The 17,223-nt window shown below is 38.4% G+C and overlaps 1 protein-coding gene across 8 annotated transcripts in view; it reads right to left on the bottom strand.

The window, feature by feature from the left end:
- The window catches only part of LOC107598261 (lipopolysaccharide-responsive and beige-like anchor protein), a 228,872-nt gene that overhangs the window by 57,700 nt on the left and 153,949 nt on the right, over positions 1 to 17,223 (bottom strand). For all 8 annotated transcript variants that reach the window (XM_016289545.1, XM_016289547.1, XM_016289551.1 and 5 more), the window contains 4 exons: positions 7,949 to 8,066; positions 7,508 to 7,610; positions 4,675 to 4,790; positions 4,137 to 4,249 (listed from right to left, as the gene is read on the bottom strand). In XM_016289545.1, the coding sequence (XP_016145031.1) occupies positions 4,137 to 4,249; positions 4,675 to 4,790; positions 7,508 to 7,610; positions 7,949 to 8,066 (450 nt within the window). The remainder of the gene's footprint in view (positions 1 to 4,136; positions 4,250 to 4,674; positions 4,791 to 7,507; positions 7,611 to 7,948; positions 8,067 to 17,223) is intronic.

The raw sequence follows: 17,223 nt of genomic DNA, 5'->3' as shown, positions 1-17,223 counted from the left end.
TTCTTAGAATCAACTGCAAGCTCACGTTCAGATCTGCTTCCATCCAAACCAACAACCAATAGATAGAAAACTGCCCTACATTTTTTATTTTTCGATAATCTGTTTTACTCAGATGTACATCATAATACGTAAGAAAATGTGCCGCCAGTTCCATTACATCATGACTTTAAGTGAACACGAAAGTAATTTTTGTTGCCATTTACAGTGTCTCCACATATAACTTCTAACATTAGACAATTTCTTAAGTAATATTTGAGTTATTTTTTTCCCTTTCAAACCTTTCAACGTATAAGTTTCTGTTCTGTCCTCAAATTCCATCCTGTTACTCTTTTGTAAAATTAACTTAGCTAAAAAAAGCCAGTTTCTTAATGACAATATCGTCCAGGAAGTGTAGAAAAGCTACAGCACATCAATAAAAATTAATACAGCAGATTCTCTCTCTCTACCTGACCTGTGTGCATGTCTCTGTCTCACGTTTGGAACAATTTCAGTCGTAATCCTATTACGATATTGATGCACTGTGATATGTATTGCAGTGTAGTTTAAAAAATACAAAAGAATGAAAAGAAACATAACTGATCAACACACTTGTGTCAAATGAGACACATAAGAAGCAAAAACCTATTTTGGCTCACTCAGTTGAGTCAGTTTTGTTGTTTCTGGCTGCACCAGATGTCACGAAGAGGTTAGAGTTTATGATAAGAAAGCCAGCGGGGTCATAACGATGAGACAAAAGGAACATAAATTCATGAAGCACATTCCTCTGCCCGCAGGGAAGACAGCGCGTGTAACACGGCGTCTATGGCAATTTCACCTCGCTGTGTAAAAGGTCCCACATGACCTGGTTCTATCAAAGCAGTGCTGGGACGTGGCATACGCAGACGACAAGAGAGAGCGGGAGGGGTTAAGGACAAAAAGAGAAAGACACACAGCATATACAAGGTTCAGATGGCCTTCGCAGGCGAGACGGTGTTGTCATGGTCCACCGCTCATACACTGATATTGCCTGTGTCAACAGCATGAATAAAGCAGTTGTAATAAAGATTGTTGAGATTTGCTGTTGCTGGCTGCAGAGGGAGGGGCTGCTCTCGCTCGGCCTCTGTTTCTCCCTGAGGCTTGAAAGCTTGACTGAACATAAAGGCAAGGCTGTCAAAATTCGAGAGAGAGAGAGTTTGAGGGAGGGAGGGATGGAAAGAGAGAGAGACAAAGGCGAGGGTGATGCAGGATGGTGTATAGGACTGTTGTCTTTTAACCGAGTGGGCAGAAGCCATTGCAAAGAAACAGAACAGGGCTGAACAAATTAATAAATAAATAAAGAGATATGCTGCAAGCTGTGTGTAAGTGTCTCTGGGTATATTTATTTGTTCAAGTATGTAGTGAAGATAACTGTCTACCACTAACAGCTGAGAACTATATATATATATATATATATATATACAATGTATATGTGCATTGCATTTATAGAGATGATTAGCATTATTTGATTGACAGCCTTAATTTTTACTATAACATTATAACTGGCTCTGTACTTGTACTCTGCAAAATGACAAAGTTGGATATAATCTAATCTAAGCATGTTACAGCGTCTGTGAAACTCAAAAATAACTCAATAGTAAAGATCTGGTAAATTGTGACATTTTTTTAAACGGACCGAGGTACTGAGGTTTAAATCAGAGACGTTATTAAAAGACTTACTTTATTGCTCTCATACTTGCAAATCATGAAACAGAAAATCCAAAAAGACCCTTTGTCTTTAGGAACTTTAAGTTAATTGTCAAATACAAATTACATTAAAACAATGCATATTTTATCCTGACTATACTGAAATTATTGTAATTATATCCAATACTTATTAACCTGACCTGCTATGTCTGTACCTGAAAGAAACATGCTGTTTGCCGAATCCGAATTGGTAAAACACAGAGATATTTCTTTGCTAAAGACAGTGCAGTAGATACAGATAGCATCATGCATATAAATCTGCACTGGAGAGCAATATGTGAGCGATCGTCTCAGTCTGAAGACAGTAAGGGTGACTTCTGCAACCGCATGATTCTTTCTGCACAGGAATTCATCTTCCATTATCTCTCAGTCCTTTGTTTTCCTGCCTGTTAGAACTGATTTATTCTGCCATTTCGGGTCAGAGTGGACACTCGTTTGATCATCTGAGCTCTAAAAGTAATCCTCAGTCCTCCCTCCATTGGTCACCATTACATGAAACGGATGGTTATTTTTGAGGCAGTGACTGGCAAGCTTTCACAAGCACTTTTAAAGTGAAGTTTAAGGGTGGAGGCGTTTTAAAACGCAACTTTTGTCGTGCAATTCAATTACCCAAATGGTGCAATGCGAGTAAAGAGCATTCTTTTGGAGGAGTGCCCCCCAGCTCCCTGACATGAAATATTCATCCGGTCTAGACTGAGAAAGGAGCTCTTCAAGATGGTTTTGAGATACAAACATAAGTGATTTATGATTTAAATAAAATGGACAGGACAGATAGGATGGAGTATCAGAACTAGCATGTTCTTCCTTCGGACTAATCCTGGTTAATCACTGTCACTTCAGCGAAACAGCTATTAGTAGTTGACACAACAACCGACTGCAATTAAAGACCAAGGCATCAGGACCACAAGTGTTTGAGTCCGAGTCCTGATTTAAGAGAACAAAAGAGCCTCGTTCGCAAAGCTCTAATATGGATTATGGGTAAAGTCAGTGACCGTTGAAATATGCCATGCTATAATGTAAGACTCTAAATATCTAATCATTATATTTATGTTGACATGTTTCATATACATGTTTTATAGGGCTGGGTTTTGACACAAATTTCATAATTCGATTCAAGTATACTTCACAAGCTTGCGATCCGATTAGATTTGATATTGTTTATTTTGGATATACAGTGGGGAAATAAAGTATTTAGTCAGCCACCAATTGTGCAAGTTCTCCCACTTAAAAAGATGAGAGAGGCCTGTAATTTCATCATAGGTATACCTCAACTTGCACAATTGGTGGCTGACTAAATACTTTTTTGCCCCACTGTATATCAGGTACAGGACATGGCAAGTTTTCTCAAGGGAAAAAAAACCCCTCTCAACTAATGCTGTAAAATATGCCTGAGAGTCAATAATATGGAAGGTTGAAATTTTCTGATTTAAACACTTAAAATATACTCAAAGTTTTTGTAATATTAGTTATAATACTAACTTTAACTTTAAATACATGAGACAGGATACGGGTTTCGGTAAATTGTACTCATACCTTCCTTCAGATGTTCATTCATGTTTATTTCATGCTGTAACTGCTATTAAAGCGGAGGAGACGATCTGTCACTCCACATTAAACAGCGCCAAAAAGGCATTTAATATTTGAATATTGTAATAAAATGGACAGCATTTGAAATCTGAGACTTTGTTTCATATCAAAAGTAACAAAATGCTTATTGCACTTTATTGGATGGGAGGTGCACTACAATGTTCCGTTCATTATCTGACAGACGAGACTAATCGATTCTTGGGATTTATGAATCGATATCGTTTCATAAAAATGAGAATCGATTAAAATCGAGAAATCAATATTTTTTTACCCAGCTCTAATGTTTTATACAGTATTTAAAGCCTGAGCACACACTGAGCATCTGGGATACAAAAATATTTAAACCTGGAAATTAAATTAAGATTTCAAATTAAGAATTTTGAAAAAAAAAAAAAAAAAATTATGACACTATATGATGAATAAAAAATATTTAAAATGCTGCACTGTTACAAAAACTGCATGAAATGTATAAAGCGAGAGCCTGAGAGAGACAAAGGCAGGTCTGGTGTTCCCAGCAGTGAGCTGTGTCAGTCTGTCTGTGTGTTTAGCTCAAGTACTACTACGCTCATTAATTAGCTCCTTAGGGAGGCTGGCTGGCTAACGGGAAATGGGGGAGGAGGTGAAGGCGGGATGTAGGGGTTGATTGAGGGGAGGACGAGAGACACAGGCCCATTATCTGACTTGTCTGCATGGCATGTTTCACACAAATACTCCCATGTATTCGGGTTTTCGAAACTTCTCTTCAGACATGTCCTTCAGTCTCTGAACCTACAGGAGCTCTTTGAGGCTCAGACTGTTTGTGTGAGTGTATGTGGTCATGTGTTTACCTTGGACAGATCTCTGTAGTTGCTGGGGAGAGTGAGGTCGAGAGCGTCGCTGTCGTAGTTGGTGATTACCCAGGGGAACACAGGATACTGGTTCAGATCGTTAAACGTACGGCCTGAAACACAAGAAGTGTCGAGACTCCTCACACCTTTATTACCATTATCATGATCTTACTTCATCATCATCATGTTCATTATAAATACAAGGGGTCTCGCATAAAGAAACACAGTTACTGAAGAAACAGTGACTACAGGGAGCAGAAGACAACTATTATTTTTTTGTTTAAAATACGTGGCCCCATTAGTATTAGTTCAAATAACTTTCCAAACTCTGTGACGAGATTCGAGTCGTAGCGCTTTGGTTCAACGAGGTGTCGTCAGTGTAGCCCAACATAGCAAAAAATAAAAGGTATGTCACCAACAAAGTAGGACTGACACTCAGATTAACATGGAAGAGAGAGATTTTGTGGCTTGTTGTGTAACACAGAAGTGTACATCAGTACATTCAGCTTCATCGGTGCATTCAGTGTTCAGTTTTTACCAGAGATGGTGTTGACGAACATGAGGTACTCAAAGTTGGAGATCTCTCGTCTTTGCCAGCGCTGGGTCAAGTTGGAGGCCTTGTAAAGCTGTTTCGGACTGGCCAGAGAAATCCGTCTGTCAGAAAAAGACAAACCACATTCAGAAATTCGGTAACCTGAAATGTTCAATCGATTTGCAATATGCTATTTAATGTGCCATTTCAAATAGAAGCACTTTTTGTTTACGGTATATTTTGTAAATTAAGAAATATGCATAATCGGGTGAAAAAAAAAATTGTACAGAGTATGGCGTAATCCACATGTAAATTGGATGAAAATACAGTGAGATAGTAAGAGCTGTTCCAGTTATCTGTTGACTCATTTCTTTAGCACTCGGACAGAGAAAAGCTCTTTAGTTTCAGCATCTGTCCAATTTCACAACACAATTTTTGAATTCTGCAGCTTCAATATTCACAGGCTTACAAACAAAATAGTGCAGAGTAATTGTGTCAGTCTACCTAGGCTCACTGATACGTGCCTCTACCTACATTCCTGCAAAACTAAAAAAACTTACCTATACACATGAATCGCTGCAGTTTCCAGTTGAAATGAACACTAGAGGCAGTAAAACTCTGACAACTCTTATTCCTTTTCACACAAAGCATGATTTACAGGGCCAGAGTTTTGATTAAGAAAGCCTAATTTTCTCACAATTTTCACAATATTACGTTTTGACTTCAAAACAATTTTAACATGCTGCGAGAATTGAAAACTGATACTTTTGAACGTTAGAACGTCACATATACAGCTACATATGTATGGGTTTTCTAACACAGTATAGGTTTGCTCGGTAGCTCACTCGATACGGTGTTTCACTTGTGAGGTGAAGAGCTCTGGTACGAATCCTGTGAAACTACGGTTCGACAAAACAGCTCAAACCCTCGTATAAGGAAGTTAAAACAGCACGACTGCATCAGCGAATGAGTTTTATATCACTTTTGCTTTCGTTAACACTATCGGGAAGGTTTAGGGTTAGGTTTGAACCAACATAATAAAAACGTGGCCACGATCACACAAAAAACTTACCTATACACATGAATCGCTGCAGTTTCCAGTTGAAATTAACACTAGAGGCAGTAAAACTCTGACAACTCTTATTCCTTTTCACACAAAGCATGATTTACAGGGCCAGAGTTTTGATTAAGAAAGCCTAATTTTCTCACAATTTTCACAATATTAAGTTTTGACTTCAAAACAATTTTAACATGCTGCGAGAATTGAAAACTGATACTTTTGAACGTTAGAACGTCACATATCCAGCTTCATATGTATGGGTTTTCTAACACAGTATAGGTTTGCTCGGTAGCTCACTCGATACGGTGTTTCACTTGTGAGGTGAAGAGCTCTGGTACGAATCCTGTGAAACTACGGTTCGACAAAACAGTTCAAACCCTCGTATAAGGAAGTTAAAACAGCACGACTGCATCAGCGAATGGGTTTTATATCACTTTTGCTTTCGTTAACACTATCCGGAAGGTTTAGGGTTAGGTTTGAACCAACATAATAAAAACGTGGCCACGATCACATACTGAGCGTGCGTTTTAGTGCCACTCACTGGACATTTACTTTGAAACTGCCGTGAAATGTGCAATAAGGTACGTAATATCGGTGTTGCAGAAACGTCGCACAAGCATGTATTTCCAATCAGCCTGGGATGAAAAATAAGGCTGTGTATTTAAAAGTGCCAAGTGCTTTAATACAACATTTGTATAAAATATAGACACAATATGATTAGCCGCTTTGTTAATTTTTGCTTTGATGAAAAATCTTCCATGAGAAGCCAATATTCAAATTCTGTGAATCAAACACAGACAAGAAGACTGACACAAGCGGCGAAACATTCCAGTACTGTTATAGGAAATACCACTCGGCCAGTCCGATTCAATGACAGCAACTCAGAATATAACCTACATCCAAATCCAGACATGAACACACAGCGGCCTCATGGGTAATGTGGAAACCTATTAAATGAACATGCTCAGTGCAAGCAAATACACGGACACTAAAACAAATGACCCTCCATCCAATTAAAACAAAGCGAAATTAGAGAATTCATCACTGTCACCCAGCGTGATTACAGTCATTAGGCCTCTCTGAAGTTTCCAATGCCCTTTGCCCCTCCTAACACAGAGGCAAGGCAGTCACGACGCTAAGGAAATGCCACACGAACGTTAGCAGAAAGGCATGGCAGGAGAGGGCTGTCTGTAATGGTCAAACCTCTCTGCCCTGTGTGGAATCAATATTCACTAGATTCTGTTAACCACATTGTTGTTTTAGTTACTTAATTTCAAAGAACTTTTACTTTTAATAAGAACACTGATTTAGAGGGATATTGTGATGGAGTTCCACTTGTCTAAATCATCTTTTGTTTGGCTGAACTACAGCAGCAGCAGCAGTGTGTGTGTTGCCCGTGTTTCCAGTCTGCCCCGCAGGCTCTGCTCTCGCCCCTGTATTTATTTCTCAGTTGGAGAGATAAATAAATGATGTGAATTGTGTTTGTGTGAACGTAATTAGGCAGTGTTACAGACACCCCTGACACCACACACACATTAACACACACACAAACCAGCAGTGTTAGGCCAGAAACATGTTTTACGGAAGTGAATGCTTAGCCAAAAGAGCTAAGAGCTATGGCAGACTTCAAATCCCACACTTCTGCACAAGTGCAAGTGTCATTGAGATGAATGGAAATGCTAACGGATAGCTTTCTGCGGGTATTCTAGATTTCAAATAGGAGGGAAAAGGAGTGTTTACTTCTGTAAATGAACAGTGCACATGAGATAGGGAACATGCCTGGTCTGAGGAAGGCCGAAATTCGTCCCGACTCCAACTCTGGGGAGACAGTGCACCACCTTTTTCACTGTGGCTGCATCTGGGAAGTTGAACATGACTGCCGCTGTAAGGAGAAAAGAAAATGTATTATACACTTTATGCACTAGGTGTAAATAAGCATAATTTTTGTTGAACTGTTTTAAAGAGTCATGAGAAAAACTTACATTTTTCATTACTTATTTTACGATTTTTAAAAATATCAAGTAAAATGTAAATTATATTTTATATATTATTACCCCATGTCTATTTTTCCCTCTAAGGTTGACTCAAAATTAGAGGGAAAATTTGTTAAATGATCTTTTTAGAACTGAAATTTTGAAACATGTTTTCTATAGTATAATGATCCCCTCAAAAACTGAACCCTTTTGAGAGTTTCCAGAACAGCAGCGGATCAGAGCTTACTTCTGTTGGCCATGAAGACCTCCAGCGCTGTATTCTGTAGCAGATAGCGGCGAGAGAAAACTGCCCTGATCTCTGTGAACTGCCATTTCCCATGCAGACCCTCTGTGTAGGCCAAAATCTGTTCAGGAGAGACAACGAGAAAAACGACTGATCAAAGAGAAATGCAAAAACTGAGGGGATATGAGTGAGAAAGCAGCAGGGAAGGTTTCAGTTCATTTATCACCCATAGCTCATGGCCAGGGTCTCAGAGCAGGATTAATGTGTATTATTGATCAGTCCTCATGAAAAAGAGATGCTTTAAGCGCTAAAATGAGCCCCATTCAGACACACACTGAAGAGGTGCAGGAAGGCCACAGTTCACTAAAAGGCAATCAAGAGAACTGGAAATCTATCAGTACTTGCCCTTCAAGTTGGTGTGAGCGAAACATGTGCCAAATCATGTGCCACTGCTGCACAACCATCACATTTTTATTATTAAAAAAACAAACAAGAAATGCTGAAAACAACTTTTTGGAAAGTGAACAGAAAACAAATTCTTAGAAACAATGCACCATTTTTAAATCTAGGGATTGTATACAGAAGTAAAAATAATAATAATAATTAAAAAAAATAGCTGCAGATTATTTTGGATAAGAGACACTGGAATCTCCAAAAGTGGAGATGTGGATCAAAGATATGTCAGATAACGGGAAAAACTATGATAAATGCAAATACAGTTCTATAAAAATTTTATTTTTTAAATTATAAAATATTTTTGAATCATATTTTATCAATTTATTTACATAAAACAAACTAATAAACCAACAAATAAATAAATGCTACTAACAATATAATGGTGCATAGTTAACAAAACAAATATGCATTAAAAAAGGAAGGACAATACACTTCATATTTTTCACCGCTGATGACAAACACTGCAATACTATGATGCAAATGTGTCTGTCCTTTGATAGAAGCCACCAAATTAGGCTTCCAACGATGGCAGGTTTCCCTGATCCTGCAAAATGACGATATTCTTGAGACAAAAAGAGAAAGACGATTTTAGCATCATTTTGCATTTACAGATGCTCAGCTGTCACAAACACTCTAGTCTTAAAATTCTGCCTATCTGTTGCTTTTCCTCCATATGCTCACGGTTTCCTCACATTTCTAATTTAGCTTAATTACGGATTGGTTGTTAGGACAGAGAGGAGAAAGAGACCACCGCACCTGATCTGAGCGGCTCAGTTAATCAGACATTCAGATCTTCTAGTATCAAGGCTAACGCTGATATGCACTCATTAATGAGAGACAGAGAGGACCGAAGAAGAGAGAGAGGGCAGCAGCTGTGCTGTGTGCTGAGAGCAATGTCACTGCTCCTGTCTGCTCTGCAGCCTCACTTCAAAGTCTCCAGAGTTCAATTAAATGTGGATTAAGGCTGTTGCGCCGCTCCGGTAACGGTGCGGTTCGCCACCGCAAACTCCCTGACAAGCGGCATGTGAGACGGCCCCGCTCTCCTATTTATCTTCCTCATCTCCGCTCTGTCAGGATGTTGGTATGGAAACCGAACCATTAATGTGATATCCGACGTGCTACCTAACCGAGGTATCATGGAGAAGTTTGAGCATGGAGGAGTTTATTACAGCTGAGAGACCACGGATAGGCTTGTAAAGATAAGATCCCATCCGTGCCCAAGTGTATTCAAGGAACTTCATCTGAAGGCTCTGTCTGTTTGCATTGTGTATTAGCAGCTGCCATTGACCGGTAATGAAATTAACCCCATGTAAGCAGTGTTAATGCTGAGAGAGACTCCCAGCCTCCCACACACACACACACACACCGCTCAACGCAAGACAAGACAACACAGAACACACTTCACTAACAGATCATTACCTGCCATTCTGAAAATATAAACTGTTAGGCATGGAGTTTATGGGTGACTGCTTAAGCCTTTGTTTAGAGGCTAAAGTCAAATCAGCCCACCCTCAAGTAGGGATGCACCAGTATTAAAATTCAAGCAAATACAGCTAATAATGGTTCGCCACCGCAAACTCCCTGACAAGCGGCATGTGAGACGGCCCCGCTCTCCTATTTATCTTCCTCATCTCCGCTCTGTCAGGATGTTGGTATGGAAACCGAACCATTAATGTGATATCCGACGTGCTACCTAACCGAGGTATCATGGAGAAGTTTGAGCATGGAGGAGTTTATTACAGCTGAGAGACCACGGATAGGCTTGTAAAGATAAGATCCCATCCGTGCCCAAGTGTATTCAAGGAACTTCATCTGAAGGCTCTGTCTGTTTGCATTGTGTATTAGCAGCTGCCATTGACCGGTAATGAAATTAACCCCATGTAAGCAGTGTTAATGCTGAGAGAGACTCCCAGCCTCCCACACACACACACACACACACCGCTCAACGCAAGACAAGACAACACAGAACACACTTCACTAACAGATCATTACCTGCCATTCTGAAAATATAAACTGTTAGGCATGGAGTTTATGGGTGACTGCTTAAGCCTTTGTTTAGAGGCTAAAGTCAAATCAGCCCACCCTCAAGTAGGGATGCACCAGTATTAAAATTCAAGCAAATACAGCTAATAATTATTTTTTATGTTAATAACAACAACTGTCATACACTACTGTTCAAACGTTTGGGGTCAGTTAGATTTAATTTTATTATTAAGAAATTAATATATTTTTTAAGCAAGGACACATTAAATTGATCAAAAGTTATAATGTTACAAAAGATTTCTGTTTCAAATAAATGCTGTTCTTTTGAACTTTCTATTCATCAAAGAATCCTGAAAAATAAAACGTATCACCGTTTCCACAAAAATATGAAGCAGCACAACTGTTTTCAACGTTGATAATAATCAGAAATGTTTCTTGAGCCCAAAATCAGCAACAAACCCAGAAATCTGAATGGTAGTACATGACCAATATTAAAAATCTATACAATTTTGTTTAAAAGAAATACAAGTTGGATCAAATAGCAAGTAGTGACTTTAAAGGTTAAATTTTGGTATTTTTTTATAAGTAATTTTTAGATAATGGCAGTAGTAATAAAAAAACAAAAACAAAATGAGTGTAACAATTAAATATCCAACATTTGTGCATCACTATAAGAATGTACAAACTGTATGAAAAAAAAAACTGTGAAAGGGGCATCTGGAGATGAAATTCAGACCATACAATCTTGCTGACTAAAAAGATGACCTTTAACCTGCGGTTCGTTCCATCTCTTTAGCAGAACTACTTCAGTAATTCACACTTTATCTTCTCAAACCCTGAGGAATAAAGGAATGATGCAGTGCCTTAGCTTCACATGCTGTAGATGGATATGACTGTCTGTTATGTGTCTAATATCTTATTTTGTCTTCATGCACCTTGTCTGTAATCTTGTGCTATTATAAGTAATTTTTAGATAATGGCAGTAGTAATAAAAAAACAAAAACAAAATGAGTGTAACAATTAAATATCCAACATTTGTGCATCACTATAAGAATGTACAAACTGTATGAAAAAAAAAACTGTGAAAGGGGCATCTGGAGATGAAATTCAGACCATACAATCTTGCTGACTAAAAAGATGACCTTTAACCTGCGGTTCGTTCCATCTCTTTAGCAGAACTACTTCAGTAATTCACACTTTATCTTCTCAAACCCTGAGGAATAAAGGAATGATGCAGTGCCTTAGCTTCACATGCTGTAGATGGATATGACTGTCTGTTATGTGTCTAATATCTTATTTTGTCTTCATGCACCTTGTAACTCGAACCTCACGTGCTACTAGTCTTGTAATGAATTCTCTAGGTTCGCTTGACTGTTGTCCGAAAATCTGTTATAGTGGATGTTTCTTTTAAAAAAGTTGCACAGTCTAAAATTTCATTGGACTGCCTTTGATTACGATGTGCATTCATCATGGCATTGTTTCGACAGCCTTATGTAACATCACCAGCCACATTTATTTCTATCTAGAGTTTCATTCATTTTTAGAAATAAATCTTGTATTGAAAATGGGAGAGACGAAACACATGACGAAGGGTTAAAATATTTGTTTTGTTATTTGTCACATAACATTCCAGAAACATATTAACCACTGCAATAATGATCCAGACCTAGACTCTCATTTGCGTATTTAAACCCAAACAGCATTGTAAATGGGAGAGAAGATGCAAAACTTGCTGTTTCTCATAGAATGTGAATAAATAAAAGCTGTAAAACAGATGATAAAATTATGACGAAGGAAAAAAAACCATTTAAAGCTGCTTTTACAGATATAAACGATGCTTATTCCATTTGGTCAAATCTTGTTCTAAATTAAATGTTCTTTCATTCATGCCAAAACACCTAAAAACAAAAAGAAGCTTCATTTCAAGGCCATTTGTATGCGACGCCAAACTGACAACAAAATAGGGCTGCACGATTATGACAAAAATCATAATTGTCGATTATTCCCTTGAAATTGTAATTGCGATTATTAATTACTATGATCACAATTTACATTGAATGATGTTTATACCATTGTTCGATGCAACTGCATGCCGTATTTTTATATGAAAATAAACAAGCTGAAAACACTCTAACTGAAAACCTTTTAGTGCTTTTCTATAGTATTAAGCCTCAAATGTCAAATATACATCGGATTGGTTTCTTCTTTAAATTATAAAAAAGTAAATATATGAATGGTATTATAATGTTATACTAAAACTAAAATTAAAATAATGGGAAAAACCCTTAAGATAACATGTAGAAAGAAAAAAACGCATCTTAAGCAGCACGCAGAATAACATAAGTGCACTTTGAACGATTAATTTCCTCTTTGAACGATTGTGGCATCCATAAATGTAATCGCGATTAGAAATTTGATTAATTGTGCAGCCCTACAACAAAAGGTTGTAGTCGAAATGGGAATGCATTCGTATGTGTGTGTCATTTCAAACCACTCAACGTGTTAGGATGGAGAGGCTGCAAGTCATTTCTGAGTGCTGTCATTTGTCTCTGTCAGCCGGCGAAACAAGTCTGAGATGAAGAGGGACACATCTCTCTCTCTCTCACTCACACACACACACACACTCTGTCCTCTGCTAAAGGACCCTGTGTGCGCAAACGACATCCTCCGCGACACACACACACACACACACACACACACACACACACACACAAGGGACCACCGCTCCAGAGCATGTGCTCCGTCTCTGACAGAACTGAATGAAATCTAATTGAAAATACCCCCCCCACCCCAAGCCAAAAAGACATGAAAGGGGGGTTAGCGGGAGAGAGAAAAAAGCAAGAGATAGCAAGTGTGAGACAGAGAGCGAGTGAACTATCCAGTGCTCTCTCAGAAAGATAAATGAGTCTCTGAATAGCAGTCTCTGTTGGGCAAAGTGTGCACTTGTGTTTGAGCGGTGATAAGAGCGTTCGCAGCCAGGAAAAGGAAACGGCTCTCCTGCCACTGGTATAATTCCATCCTCGCTTATAAAATGTGTAATAAACGAGTATTATAACACTCAGTTTGAAGCTTGGCAACCGATGGCGTAAAATGACACGGTGTGCGTGTGAGAGACAGAGAGTGTCTCTCAAATGCTGGGTTTTAATGCGCGTATGCATCTGCGGAGCAAAATGAGCTGATTGAAGTTCAATTTGTATGCTGTTATTAAGTGTTTCCGCCTGGCTGAGTGTGTTAAAGATTGTGGATGGGACATTTATTATTACCTTTTGGTCAAATGAAGTGGCCTGGGAGATAAGGTGATGAAATTAATGAGGAGGAGGAAGTGGGTGATCCATCAACATCAACATTCAGAGCCAAGCGCACCCGAGACGCAATATTGGAAAACTTGATAGAATTCATGGGAATAAAAGGGAGGAGATATTAGAGAGAGACTGCTGTTTCTAACGCATCTGGCCATGTGAATAACAAGCTAGTATGTGTGCACACATAGCATCAAGCCTACATTAGTCATGGAACACAATCATATTCAGAAAATCACTTTCTGACCAAGTGCAACTGTAATACTCACAGATGCTGTCTAATGACGCCTTTCAAAATAAACTATTTTATCTCTAGGTTGTTGTTTAAAACATGAATAAAAGATGATGAAACTGTCACTAGTAGCTAAAATACTTTTCTTTTTTTTTAGGTTGTGGGCAGTTGTAACATTTGTTATAGAAGTTGCATGGACAAACTGAAAGATTGAATGTTTATAATATATAATGTTGATTATTTTATCAATATATCTAGTTGAAGACTGTTCTTGACTCATAAGACAAGTAAGTCTCTTCTGCTCACCGATGCTGCATTTATTTGACCAAAATACAATAAAAACAGTAATAATGTGAAATATTATTACAATAAGAAAAAAAATATTTTTTTCTATTTTAAAACATTTTAAAGTTTTATTTATTCCTGTGATGGCAAAGCTGAATTTTCAGCAGTATTTGCACAAATTACACGATCCTTCAGAAATCATTCTAATATGCTGATTTGGTGCATTTATTATTAATGTCAATGTGAAAACAGATGTGCTGCTTATTATTTTTGCAAAGATAAGAGGTTTAGGTTGCTTTGAACATTTATTTGAAACAGAAACCGTTTGTAACAGCAAAAAGCAAACAAATAAATTCACTATTGTTTTCAGGCTTGTATTTGACAAAATGATTGGACAGACCTGTTGTAATACAGTTTTAAAAAGCCAAAGCATATGGAGGTTATAGCCACGTGATTAGAGGGTACATGAATGTGCCCCTATGATGAGAGCTGAGAATCATGGGACTGTACAAGCACATGATCTCTCATTCAAAGCATAAAACAAATCCAGCTGCTCACAGGTTTCCACCAGAAACAATAATAATATATCAGAAGATTAGCTTCTGTTGTTATCCTTAACACATTGTAAAATAAGAGTGCAATCTCAAATATTCCACAGAGAGAGAATGAATTCCATGTTATCCTTTGACATACAGTAAATCCCCAAGTCAACTCAGAGAAGGAAAGTAATAGCAAACTGACAATATTAACCGATTAAAATGTCCTTGATGTGTAACAATAGTAAATCAGCTCAAGGGATAACAAAAACAAACTATAACATCTGCAGTCACCTGCTACAGACCGAGAGGAAAAGCACAGAGCATTTAACAAATATGTGCATATTTATATAGCCTAAGTATTCAGGCTGAACGTAGTCCAACGGGGATTAGAACATCCTTTGTTCCTCACTACTCTTGTTTGCCAACAGGTTAGCCTTTTAACTTGCTGAGAGAGAAAGAAAGAGAGAGAGAGAGAGAGGAAATCTTGTGTGGATTTAGAAAAATGTCAAGAGCTATGGGGTTAATTGGAGGAGAAGTGAATCCTTTAGTGCACTTACTCATTAAACATTAGGCCTCTATGTAGAGGCTTGTGGGGGGTGATGGGAAGGACACACAAAACGCACTGTAGGGACTCCAGTAAGGTGAAAGTTAACGCCCATTTAATGGTTTAAATGGACAAATGAGGGTGTTTTTGGCTCATAAAATGCTGAATCGCTTCAAATAGCAAACGGGTGCATTGGGTTCAACAGCTTCAATTAGGCCAATGTGTCAATTTCATATTAGTATTTTGTCTGCTTTTAAGCAAGATGGTTGTATAATGACAAACGAAGACATTTGGGAGGTAGATATGGCCTATTTTGAGGAACTGATGGAGAAATATGATCAAGAGGAGAAGGACTGAATCCCTCCTCCTTCTTCTCTGACTGACATCAATTCAAAGACCTTCTCCATCCTAAGAGATTTAAAGCGCTTTAACCCCAGGGCAAAGGAGGGCAGCCTGGCTCACTGAGGAGCTGCATGGAAGAAAAACAGGATAAAGGTGACATAAGTGAGAAGAAGAGAAGCGTGAAATTTGGCAGACATTCACAAATCGACTGGTTTGCTCCAAGCGCCTATCTGGTACTGAAGAGCAAAGCAACAGAGCGGCTGTGTTGATGTGCGCTGCTAAAAGACTCCAATTGGTTGTAGAGTCATGTTAGGGAACATGTTGGGAATATTTGTGAGAATCCATAAGAGGCTACCGCAAACGCTGCGTTAGTGAACAGGGAGTTGGGAAGTGTTGTGAACTAACATCCTGAACACCTCTGAGAAGCATGAAGAAAATCATGTCGACAGCCTTCCCTGTGGTTCAGTCTTTCTCCGAAATCCAAAGCATTCAAATGGAGGAGAAACAGCCAGGACAGGTTTAGATCCCGTAGCATTGCCCACCACTTTCACTCCAGTCTGTTCCTCACTGTGTCTAAGGCAGGATGGCAGAAAAGTGAAGTCCCTTTAATCCTTCTATTGTCCAGGGCCTAATTGGATTTGGAGGAGGAAGGTGGGGTAGAGGGTAAAATATGTGAACCCCCTTTTAGGGTGCCTAAAGGGGGGACTTTAGTTTTTCCATGGCCTGAAAAGGAGTAATCCTCCGGGGATTTAAGGGATTGAAAGGTGACAGAAGCTGGATTATGTTTTTTTATGACTGTGTCTTTAAGCAGGTAAACAGGGAAGCCCATTACAGGGGAAAAGGGCAGGCAGGGGTTAATGCTGGGATAGATGATTCCTAAGTATCTGTAAATAAGTTGCTCATTTCTGTGGATGTGATTTGTTGCTGCGAGACCTCTTCAAAGAAGACTCCTGATGCTTCTGAAGAAACACTTGCTGAACTTTCATACATTTCAACCATGTTATGAAGCTAAACACGGCGGCTACACATCAGCAACATGGTTTCAGTGCTGGTTCCTGGGTTGACAGACAATTTTGAACAGTTCTGGGTCTGATTGCATCAAATTTTGTTTAATAGCAAGTTCACACATTTGTCATTAAATTCTGACTTTTCATTTATCTCCATGTGAGTTCTAAACTGTGGCTTTATTTGGAAAATATTGCTAAAACGCATAGTTTTTTCTGTTCAAGGAAGATCTTGACAACTGAGTATATATAGACTGAAATATATCAGCACCTTTAAAATCAGCGATTAACTGTGATTAGGGTTGCAAAGGGGTGGAAGATTTCCGGTAAATTTCCAGAAACTTTCCAAAAATCTCTGGAATATAAAAAAAAATCCTGGAAAATTTCCAAAATTTCTGGAATGTTTCCGAAATTTACTGGAAATTTTCCACCTTTTTGCATCCCTAACTGTGATACGTCACGCAATTAATTGCGATGAAATATTTTACTTGATTGACAGGATAATTGAGGTACAAGAAAACTCGCAGAAGAAAAAAAATGTCTATGAAGTGATACAACAAGAAATCAACTAAAACAAACAAATCGGGGAAAATG

This window comes from Sinocyclocheilus grahami, unplaced genomic scaffold (genome assembly GCF_001515645.1).
Source record: "Sinocyclocheilus grahami isolate Dianchi unplaced genomic scaffold, SAMN03320097.WGS_v1.1 scaffold249.1, whole genome shotgun sequence".
In the NCBI taxonomy this organism is placed as follows: Eukaryota; Metazoa; Chordata; class Actinopteri; order Cypriniformes; family Cyprinidae; genus Sinocyclocheilus; species Sinocyclocheilus grahami.
Note: the sequence above shows the minus strand (reverse complement) of the source record. Positions and strands in the feature narration are given on the sequence as shown.